The following is an 11,696-nucleotide window of genomic DNA, read 5'->3' on the forward strand; positions in this document are numbered from 1 at the left end:
AGGCGAGAGATGTTAATAGGTTATTTTAACAGCAGCAGATGGAATAGCAATATACACAATAAGGAAATATTTAGAAGGTAAAATAAAGAGGATATGCTGATGAGCTAAATGTAAAGGGGAGGGGAAATGGGAGGAGTCATGAAGGCCTCCGGTTTCTGGCCTTTGGATGTGGCATATGGATGGTGGTGTCATTCATGTAGCTAGAGAGCATTGAAGGAGCACTAGTTCCTCACAAGCCATCCAGGCTTTTTAAATTTTATTGTAAATAAGAATTTATAAAAATTATCGAACCGAATGCGCTTTTGATATCTGCATGAGACCAGAAAAAGCAAAATTCTGTTAATTGTGGTAGTTTTGTAGCATTACATGTGTTTCGTTTTATCTATCCTATCCACTACTCAAATCATAATGTATTTCTTAATACAATTTTCCTAATTGCAATATATTATATTGCAGTAATTCTATTTAACTATCCCAACCTATCAACTTGGTAAACTTAAAAAAAAAAACCCACATTAAACGCACTAATTGATGGATAGAAGGGAGAGATCAAACTAATCAATTACAACCATGCAGGTGTTTATCTCAATTACTGTACCTACAGTGGAGTACTGATGGCAGTTCCTACCAGACCTCAAGAGCCAACTGTTAAATTTTCAGGAGCTTTGCAAGGTAGTTGTAAGTAGCTTGAAATTGACCACGGCAGGAGGACGGGCTACAGAAACTGTAAAAAACTATGCAACTGGCAAACAATCCACCGACCCCAACTCCCACCCCAGACAAAGCTTACTGCTTAACATGTACCAGTGCACCAATGTTTGTATCTTTTAGAATTATGGTATTTGGGGTAGATATAGAAAATACTGTAATGAGACTGACTGTAATCTCACTGATTTAAAAATGCTGCCTATTTTTTTTTCCATGTTTTTCAATGTTTTCTCTTTAGGATTGTTTGAAACCTATCTAATTCTTTGCTGGATATTTTGGATGTTTCCACAGAACTTCATTTGGGAAGATACACCACATTTAGGCATTCTTCTAATGATTTTTACTTTTTCCTCTCCTTAAGATTGCCCAGATTAAGAAGTGCTGCAGTAAAGTGGCAAAATTTTAGTAATTATTGAATCTGATTATAGATGTATAGAGGACCGTTGTACTATTTTTCTCTAATTTTGTGTGTGCTTGAAGTTTTTCATATTAAAAAACGAAGCAAGTTATAGCAGCCACATCTTGCCCAGACCAGTCCTTACTGGGTCCTCCACTTCCAGTCTCAATCCCAGCAGGTATTTTCAGGATCTGAGATGATGTGATCCGTTGCTGCCTCCTCACTTGGCCTCAGAGTTAGCTCTCCTTGTTTTGATTTAAGTCTTGTAACACCTACTTCTTTCCTGAAAAACCCACAAGCAGTCTGGAGAAAAATTTAAAGCGAATCTTCAGAAGGAACCATATCAGATTAGGGTACTTTCTTTGTACTACAACCACAAAAATACTGGGAAAAAAGTCTTAAAAATCTTCAGTAACAACAGAAAACCCCAATGTACAATGAGTGCATAGATTAAAGGAAATTGGAAAAAGGAAAAAAGAAAACAAAAAACTTTAATAACAAGTGAAAAAAGGAGGCCAGAAATGATTATCAACAATACAAGACACTGCAGGAGTAGAGGGAAGTGAGGCACCAGAAGAATTACAAACTAAATAAGTAGTCTTCAAGTTCTGTCCTAAAGAGGAAAAGGGCTTGATCTCAAGCAAGAACAAGATATTTTTTCTTTTTTTTTTTTTAAGATTTTATTTATTTATCTGACATAGAGAGAGACAGCCAGTGAGAGAGGGAACACAAGTAGGGGTAGTGGGAGAGGAAAAAGCAGGCTCCCAGCGGAGCAGGGAGCCCGATGTGGGGCTCTATCCCAGGACTCTGGGATCACACTCTGAGCCGAAGGCAGACGCTTAATGACTGAGCCACCCAGGTGCCCCTTTTTTTTCTTTTATAATGTAGAATATCATCATGGAGCACATGAAAGTATGGGAAGCTGAGAAACATAAAATTCACCCAAACACAGCACATCAGTGAGGAATAAACTAGTTTAGAAATGAAACACAAAAATAAGGAAAGGTTAACAAATTATAATTCAAGAGAAAATTATCAGGATCAAAAGGAATCATGTAAATCCATTTTATGGATTAGAAAACTGAAGCTCATGAAAGTGATTTGGTCAAAGTCAATCAGTTTAACTGCTGGAGCCTGGATTTGAAATCCCTGGATTTCAACTTCTCTACAGCATTTTGTTTTTTCCACTTTTTTTGATAGAAATGCAAATCCAAAACTAATTTTAAAATTATATGTAAATATAATTCAAAAATAATTCTGGCTTAAACTTAAAATATAGACTTAACAATGATGCCCCAAATAAGTTTCACCTTTCTACTACTTCATCAATGACACTGTGTTCTACATAAATTGCTGTTATATGGGGAAAGATCACCTTAAAGTCCTATTGAAAATCATTTTATCTGCTATTGCAAATAAAAATTAGATTTTTTCACTCCCTCTTTCCTTAAATATATACTTTAAATTGTATATATATGGACTAGATAATAAGGCATTTTTAAAATGAAAAAATATTTTTATTTATATATCATTGATTGAAATGATCAAGCTTTGGTTTCTACTAAAGGAATCTAAATTTGATTCATAAGTTGAAGAGTACCTCAAAACGTGCTCAAATTCATTGACTCTTTTTGACAGGTGACTTTTGTCTTCTAAGTTTACTTTCCTCTGGTATAGACAGCACGCTTAATGGTATTTAATACTTACTTTTTATTATGTCAAACCCTATACCTAAAATATTTTATTATATGAATAATTCTCCATCTTGCACCTACAATGAGCTAGTAGGTATTCAGTAAATAATTACTGATTTCAGTCATGACTCCTAAATCCAATTAGGTTTAATAAATTATGGTCAGACAACTATGTCACCTACATGACATGGTTTTTCTTTTGTGACTGTATTAGGGTCTAGTGAGGAGAAATTTCATCAATGATTTCAACAAAGATAATTTAACTTAAAGAGTTGCTCATTAGGTGTTGAAGAATGGAAAGGACAGAAAGAAAACACTAAGGCAATCATTTTTCAAATGATGGTCACCAGACCAGCATCATACGCATCAACTGGAAACTTGTTAGAAATGCAAATTCTGACGTCAAGCCCTAGCCCCAGTTTGTGAATCAGAAACCCTGGTGATAAGTCCAACAACCTGTGCTGTAACAAGCCCTCCAGGGGATCACAAAGTACGCTAAAATTTAAAAATCATGTAGGTAACAACAACTGGAACCAGCCCCCACTTCTCAGCCTGGGGCAGCAAAGAAAAGGGGTGGAATTACTAAAACTGAGAAGATGAGGGAAAGGCCCTGTGGAGCTGAAACTCAGACTTCCAAGAACTCATCATTGCTCGCCCAATACTGGTGTCTCTGCACTCAGAGGGGGGATCCCATAAAACTAAGAACAAGATAGCTGAGGAATAGGCACCCACAAGTTGGATCTAGTGTCTCAAGAAGGCACATTGAGATTGGTTCTGCAAGTGTTGGGAAATCCCCAAATTGAAATCAGTGGCTGCTACTGGGAAGAAATTACTACTACCAGGGCAAAGAACTGTTGCTAGAGCAGAACTGACAGTACCAACGAACCCATCAGAAGCAAATGAGAACAAATCCCTTTCCTTCTCCAGCTGTGCAGTGTCTCATTAGTCCCTCTATTGGCAGAGACTAGCAAGGAGCCAAAAATGTTCCTAGAATTCCAAGGACTGATTTCAAGCTAAGAGACAGTAACACAATAACTGGCATGAAGACTGAGAGGTAATAGAAATAGTAAACATTTTTTTGGTATGTATATGATGGACATTTTCTTAGGAGCTGACTTCTAAGTGGACTTTTGGACTTACTGTACAAAATTACTCCTATTTAAAAACTATTTGTCTCTCCTGATGAGATTAATAAGACACACTTAGGACATTTCCAGAATTTGGACAAGAAACTACACAAGGGTCTACACTGAGGTCTCCTTAGCCAGGGCTAAACCTGAAAGATCACAGCAGTGATGGCTGAGGAATGCTCAATACTCGCAACAAGACTTGCTCAAGTCAGCTGAGGCTAGGTTCCTTAAAGTCTCAGTGTCAAGGGAATGGACTAAAAAGCTTACTTACACAAGAAAGAGTAATCTGGGTCACTGCCTCAAAACAGGAGGTTGGTAGAAAAGTTATTTTGAAGTCATGGTGAAGTTATCTAAGGGCAATACAAACCTGATTCCTCATTTAAGCAGCTGTCTTTTATAAGCCCAGGAAACTAGAAAATGAATGGAAATGAATCAGCTCCTTCCTTAATCTTATAAATCAGTGTTCTGCAAGTTGAGAGTCCAGTGTTGATTCTACAGAAATCAATAAATCCGTTGCTTTCCATATTCTTGAAAGGTGGACACAGACATAGTTGTTCTATATGTTAATCAAAAGAAACATTCCCAAATATTTACTGACTGATTATCAGAATTATGCCCAGTATTTTGGGAGAATGATAAGATAGTCGTTATTCTTAGGGACCTTCACCTATATCTCATTTTATGTTTATGTTTTGTTTTCTGGTTTTTTTTGTTTTTGTTTTAAAGGATATTGAAGAGTCACAAAACCACACTGGCGAGCCTGTTGGAGATGACTACAAAAAGATGGGAACACTTTTTGGTGAATTGAACAAAAGCCTCATCGAGATGGGCTTCACAAGGATGTATTTTGGAGAGCGAATTGTGGAACCAGTAATAGTCATTTTCTTTTGGATTATGCTGTGGTTCCTTGGCCTACAAGCCCTTGGACTAGTTGCTGTTCTTTGCCTTGTCATTATTTATGTGCAGCAGTAAAATATGGCTGAATAAGCTGTTGTTTCACATTTGGTAGCCATACATGTGATTGGTGAAGTTATATATTTCACTACATGAAAGCCGAAAAGTTTGCCTTGTTTCAAATTGCGTGCTGTTTTGTAATTAAATTTATAAGTGGATGTTGTTTAAAATTAAACTCAACTCTTGATTATAACAGGGTTGAATAGACATTTTGTAGCTTATTCAAAAGTCTTGTTTTACTACTGTGATCTGTGCCCACTTTTAAACACCCCACCCTATTCGCATGCCAAATCTTAACACCACCAAAAAGTGAGCAGGGAAAATAACAGGATATGGCATTCAAACGAGACAATATAGATCTTGTAAAGAATTCCAATAAAACATTTTAGAAGAAAAAGGATGAAACAAGGACCTAAAAAAAAGTTTTAATGGGAGAATTGTCCCCACCCATACCCACCAAATAACCCTTTATTATTTGGGAAATAATTTGAATATCTATTGTTCCTGCTCAGCCCAAACCAATATAAATGATAATTACTATACACTACCTTAATATTGTGATGAAAATCAGTAAAGCTAGCACATTTTCTAAAGATTGAAAAGGATGTGTTTATTATGGCTGATGAAAGTTAAATGTAACTTTTTTATAATGTAATATTTGGGCTTGGAATCACTTCAGTATATCATTTGAAGTTTTAGACAATTTTGGTGCTAATTACCTTTTGTGAATTTTTTAAGTCTCATAAGCCACGTCCATTGCTGGCTGCACCCCATGGTAATGCTGTATTTTCTTGTACTTAACAAGTTGTGTATTTTTTTTCTAGAGAGACATTTTCCATGTATTTTTTTCCAGAAATTTACATTTTATAGTTCTTTTATAACAATTATTCTAAGATTTAAAAAAATCTATTTCCTATCTTGGCATGGATTTTTTTCCCAAAAATTGATTTGTATTATGGCTGAAATATTTTACTATGCCTTTAAAGAAAAAAAAATCAGCTCATTTTCTTTGACATCTGTATTGGAAAGTACAGTATTACAGTATAAAACTAAATGCTTAAGTTTGAAATTTAACAGCCAATTGTAATAATATTCCTCTAAGGCTAAAGCCACGTCAGTAATTGGCCAGTCATGTTATTAATGTGTTTTAATTTAGCACTTTGGGGTTTTATATTGAAATAAGCATTTCTTTAAATACACTTTAATAATAGAAAATGGCTTAGTGATATTCTGGATTTGGTTAAAGAAACTAAAACCTGTACACTTGCGTCTCAGAGATTTTCTATACAGACAAAGGAGGGATACTAAAGATAATTATCTAGAAATTGAAGTTAAATAAGAGGAAAATGGGACAATGGGGTATTTTTATCTTTGGCAGGGCAGTAACTACAGTGTATAAAGTGTTTAATATTCTGCTTTGTAAAGTTTGTACCCAGTCCTGTTTAAAAAATTTATTCTCTTAAGTTCTCAGTGTCTTCCATGCTGAAGCAGAAAACTGATGAAAAATGTTCAACTTAGATTTCTAAAATCAGATAATCCTGAACAAAAATACCAATCAGAGGGCACTAAAAAGTACTGTGGATTTGTATAAATACAGACCTTTTAAAGTTTGACAAAAAGGAAAGGACTTTGTAGTATACCATTGTGTTTTTATTGGGTTTGAAATATTTTTATAGAAACCTTTATGAATTTGGCATAGGGCAAGTTATTTGAAAAGATGTCTTCATTTGTGCACAGAATTGTGAGATTTTTAATGGAAGTCATGAGATTTTGTATATCTACATCAAATATTAAGAAGTGCATTCTTTTCTAATGCTACCAAGAATTTTAATTTTCCTTTGGAATATAAAAAAGATACAGTATGCATAATAATAGCTCTAATTCCACCAGTGCTAATATTGAAAAAGATTTTTAAAGTAAGTTTAAACAGTAATTATTTAAAGTATACTGTCAGTACTATGTATCTTCACACTGCTGTTAATAGGGTATATATTAAATCACATAAAGAGATATTTTGCTGCTATTCTTTCTGAATTTTTTATTGGTTAGAGCACTATACTATCAAATTGCTTCCTTAAGGGGAAACAATGGGGAAAAAACAAACTTTGTTTATTTGATGGAAATAATATATTTTCTTTTATGAAATATATTAGAATGTAGATTATACTTGTACCCTGAAATGAAAAGAAACTGGTCATTTCTTTGGTTCACAGTGTAAGGAATTAAATGGAAAATGGTTCTCAATCATTTCAATCTCAGATACGAGCCAATTTTAGAAACTGTTATTCCTTAGGAATAAGGACATAGAAGTTATATTGTGAAGGTTATTAGATTATTGTATGTACATCATTCATACCACAGCTCTCAATTCAAATGGAAAAGGTTAAAATGTACAAGTAAACTGGCCAGAGATGAATAAGTCAATTTTCCTTAAAGCAGAAACTCAGAGTTTTGTGGAATTCAGTCCTCTCATATCTTAAGCTGTGATATGCAAGGTATTTTCCTATTCCTGGCCACCAGTCAAATCATATTTGGTCTAGTAGTGTGCCGGAGCCAGCTTGCCCTGACTTGCAAAACACATTATATACCTTTTTTCCCCAGTCTGCCTTCAGTGGCATCATTTGGTAGCCTGAAATTGTCTCTGAGGGGAATATTTACACTATCAAAAGCGGCAAACAACAAATCAGGGCTCTTTTCTCCTGGCAAGCCAGTTGTTGAACATATACCAGCACGCCACCTATTAGCCATCCTAGAGGCCACATGCCCATTTTGACTTCTATAGACCAAAAAGGAAGCATATTGAGGCAAGTCCCCATCAACCCATCCAAAACTGTATTTGGATCTTTTCCATGTGGGAATTATGAATTATGGTTGTTTTCTGACCAACACATCTCTACGTCATCATGTTTTGAAAATCTCTCTGGGCTGTCACTGAGCTGCAAATCCATTGTTCCAGTTATCAGGAATTAACAGTTACAGAACTGATGGAAGGCAAATTACAGCATAAGTGAAGATTTGTTGTAAAGTAGAAAGCTCAAAATAGTCAAAGCTAGATTTTGAGCAATTAAGGGCTGTTTGTGTGGTTTGTAGATTATATTTAACAGTTATTTTACAAATGTTTACTGATTTCAGGTGATTTTAAATGTTTTTATTGTCAACTCATGGCCTCAAAAGGTCAAAGAAGAGAAAACAGTAAGACTTTCATACCTGTTAATACTTCTAGTAATAGACTTGGCCAAGGAGAATATAAGGAGAACACAGCCTATTCTTTCACCACCCTACACATTGCTGAGGACAATGTGTCCACTCCCATGGTTTCAGTTACATTTCATACTAACAACTCTGCAATTGGTATCTCCAGTTCAGAGCACCATACAGAATATAAAATCCATATGTTCAATTGCTTGCCCAGCATTTGTACTTCCTTGTCCCTTAGTACCTCAGGTTTGGTATACCCAAAATAAAAAGGAACTCAGCATCCTTCTCCCAAACCTTTTTTTTCTTCCTATGTTTCCAATCTCAGTAAATGACGGTTGTCTCCTACACTGCCCACTTATACCAGTCACCGAGTCCTGTCTATTTTACTTCCTAAAAAATGTCTTTAAACTTTACACTTCTCTTGATTCCCAGTATCACTAACTTAGTTCATACCACCATCAACTCCCTGGATTGCTTTCATAGAATCCTAATTGGTCTCCCCTGCCTTCATTTTTCACAATACAGTCAACATAATCTTTTTAAATCATAACTCTGATCTCCTTGGCCTAAATCTTTTCAATGGCTTCCTGTTGCCATTATGATAATGTGCTTACTCCTTAGTATGTTTTAAAGGCCCCTCAAGAACTGGTTCTTGTGTACATCATCTCTTTGTACTACTACTGTCCCTTTCCAACACTCAGCTTTACTGAATTTGTTTTTTCAGTTCCTTGTGAGACATGCTTACTCACTTCCAGAACTCTATATATGCTTTAGCTTCTCTCTTTAGCCCCTCCCCACCAAACTAACGAACACATCCACAGCTTTAAGACCCTTAGACATAATGTCCCCCAGGAAAATTTCTCTGTTAAGTCCAGTTTTGATATTTCATGTGCTTTCAGAGAACCCTGCACTTCCCCTATCAGTACTTGTCATGCTATATTGCAATAGCTTATTTGTCAGTCTCTTCCTTTTTTTTTTTTTTAAGATTTATTCATTTATTTGAGAGAGAGAGTGCGCGCACACACACACCCACTCAAGTGGGGAGGGGCAAAGGGAGAGTGAGAGAAAGAATCCCAAGCAGGCCCATGCTGAGCAGAAAAGTCTGAGGCGGGACTCGATCCCTCCAACCCAAGATCACTACCCGAAACCAGGGGTCCACCGCCCAACCTATCGAAGCCATACAGGCACCCCTGTCAGCTTCCTCCTTTAGACAATAGGCTTCACGAAGGCAGAGAACATGTCTATGCAGTTCATAAATTGCATTGTCTAACAATGCCTGGCATATAATATATGCTGAAAATATTTGGTAAATTAATAAATCAACTTCATTTATTCATGTACTCCCTATAGTGCATTAACAAAGATTTAGCATTGGTTGCGTTTTAGAGTTCTTTCACTCCAAAAATATTAGTCTATAATGCATAAAGAAATTGAATTGATGTATATGTTATCATTTATAAAGTTTATTCACATTTGATGGAAGAATATTGCTATTATTTGCATATACAGTATTATTAACCATACACTTGCATATTTTTAGGAGACTATATGTATTTTCAGTGTTGTACTTAATGAAATCACTATTTCTCCAGAAAGAATATTTTAGAATACATGTGGTCATTGATGCTACCTAAATTTCATATTTTTCCAGTATTTTTCAATAGATTTTTATCTACTAAATTTTAATTTTTTAAAAAAACTCAAAAGTTGTGATCAGGAATTCTCAAGTATCTAAGCTTGGGTATTTCAGACTACAGAATAAATCCACTACTAGAATGTTCTAGTCACCCAGATCATATATGTTAAATAACATGTATATATATACTTTGTTATTTTTTCCAATAAATAATACTCTTTCACAACCCTGCATCCTGAGTCTCTCTTCTGACTCTCTATATCATGTTCTGTGTATCAGTTAGTTGCTGCCACACCAACTTTGGAAATTGCCAAAGCAACAACATACCTGAGTGAATCATCCCTAATGCTGCAGCAGGAAGCTAAGGCCTGATGTGTGTATGGCTTCCCAGGCGACAGTGTAGGAAAACCTAGCTCAGGATCAACCTCTGCCTCCAAACTGTATTTCTCCTTTGTTGCCTTGACTGTTGTGTAAGTTAGAATTATTGAATGAGCTCTGCAGGGACCTGCTAAAATCCAGAACTTAATCATACACATGCTTATTAAATTTGAGTTATCTTTTCAGCAGTTAAGAGTTTTATCATTTAGCCTTTCAGCAACTTAATTAGCTGGAAATTTCCTTGATAGCTTTCCAGTGCACCACAGAATACAATGAATTTAATCATAAGACCACAGTCCTTTTCTCTTACTGGTTTACTCCGTTATTACAAGAGGCTAGGTTGATGGTATATTTTTTAATGTGAGGGTTTTTTTTTTAACAGAAGAATGAAAATTCTATATACAATATCCTTATTTATACCATAGCTGTTTTAAGACAAAATATTAAGAGTTATTTTTTGAGGGTAGGGCATGGGATATGTAAAAATCCTATCAACATTTGAATATGTGTGTCATCTTCTGGATGCCCTTCTCTGGTCTGCTACAGTTGCTTCTATTGTATAGTTCCTTGGTTTTATACATGTAATATCAAAATATTTATGATTTCATTATTTAATGTATTTTCAGCTTTAATAGGCACATGAGTATGTATGTAAATGCAACATACAAATAAAGGCTAAGAAGAAACATCTACAAAAGGAAAACACACGGCTTAGTTGTTAGTTTGGAAGGATTAACATAAATAAATTGGTCTTGCACAAAACTATAAGAATGATTTTTCATATATGGTGAAGCACTTGTTTAAACATTAGGTCAGTGGCTTTCAAAGATTTTTAGTTTGGTTTGCAGCAAAATCTTACACGAACAGCCAATATTTATAAACGATAAAAGCAGAGCTACTATAATTGATTTTGCTGTAGGTCCAGTTCCCTGGGAAACAGACTCAGAAGAAATTAGCATGCAGGAAGTTTATTAGGGAGTGCTCTGGGATCAGTAACTGTGAAGGAAGTAAAAGAAACAAGATTAAACAAAGGGAGGTATGCAATACAGTCACAGCAAGGCCTCAGTGACTCTATGAGGTGCCCTCAACAGAGACAGCCCTTAAGCATTGACCTGTGTTGGGACAGGGGAGCTGTTCAGCCAAGAGCAATTCCCAGAGAGAGCTGACAGCTGGGGCCTGTCATCTGGCACCACTCCCAGCAGTTCACAGAGTAAATCCCGTGGCTCTGAAGAGAGGATCTGAGCTGTCCAACACAGCATCCGCTGTGGACTCTTTTGTTCTCACCTTGCCCTCCACTCTACCTGAGTCACTTCCAAAAACCCCACTCTTCAGAGTACAATATGAAGATGACTAATTTAAATCATAAACTCATTGGTCAAGATGGATTTAAAAAAAAACAGTGGTAGAGCCTTTAGTCTTTTGTGTTGCCTGCTTCTGTGAGATTCAGGTCTTCAGTTAATGATAAAGTTTTAGTCGACTAAACATTATGCCCAGGACTCAGCAAAGGCTTGAAGCTACTAGGGACAAGTGAACAAATAATTGACAGAAAAGTCCATTACTTAAAACTAGGAGTACGAAATCCATGAGATTTTGTATATGTA

The 11,696-nt window shown here is 35.7% G+C and overlaps 1 protein-coding gene across 1 annotated transcript in view; it reads left to right on the forward strand.

Moving 5' to 3' along the window:
- Nucleotides 1–9,948, forward strand: part of FAM241A (family with sequence similarity 241 member A) — a 43,176-nt gene extending 33,228 nt beyond the window's left edge. The window contains exon 2 of the mRNA XM_040626251.1: nt 4,656–9,948. Within this exon, the coding sequence (XP_040482185.1) occupies nt 4,656–4,901 (246 nt within the window). The 3' untranslated portion in view covers nt 4,902–9,948. The remainder of the gene's footprint in view (nt 1–4,655) is intronic.
- The last annotated feature ends 1,748 nt before the right edge of the window (nt 9,949–11,696 follow it).

This window comes from Ursus maritimus, unplaced genomic scaffold, assembly GCF_017311325.1.
Source record: "Ursus maritimus isolate PB19 unplaced genomic scaffold, ASM1731132v1 scaffold_11, whole genome shotgun sequence".
In the NCBI taxonomy this organism is placed as follows: Eukaryota; Metazoa; Chordata; class Mammalia; order Carnivora; family Ursidae; genus Ursus; species Ursus maritimus.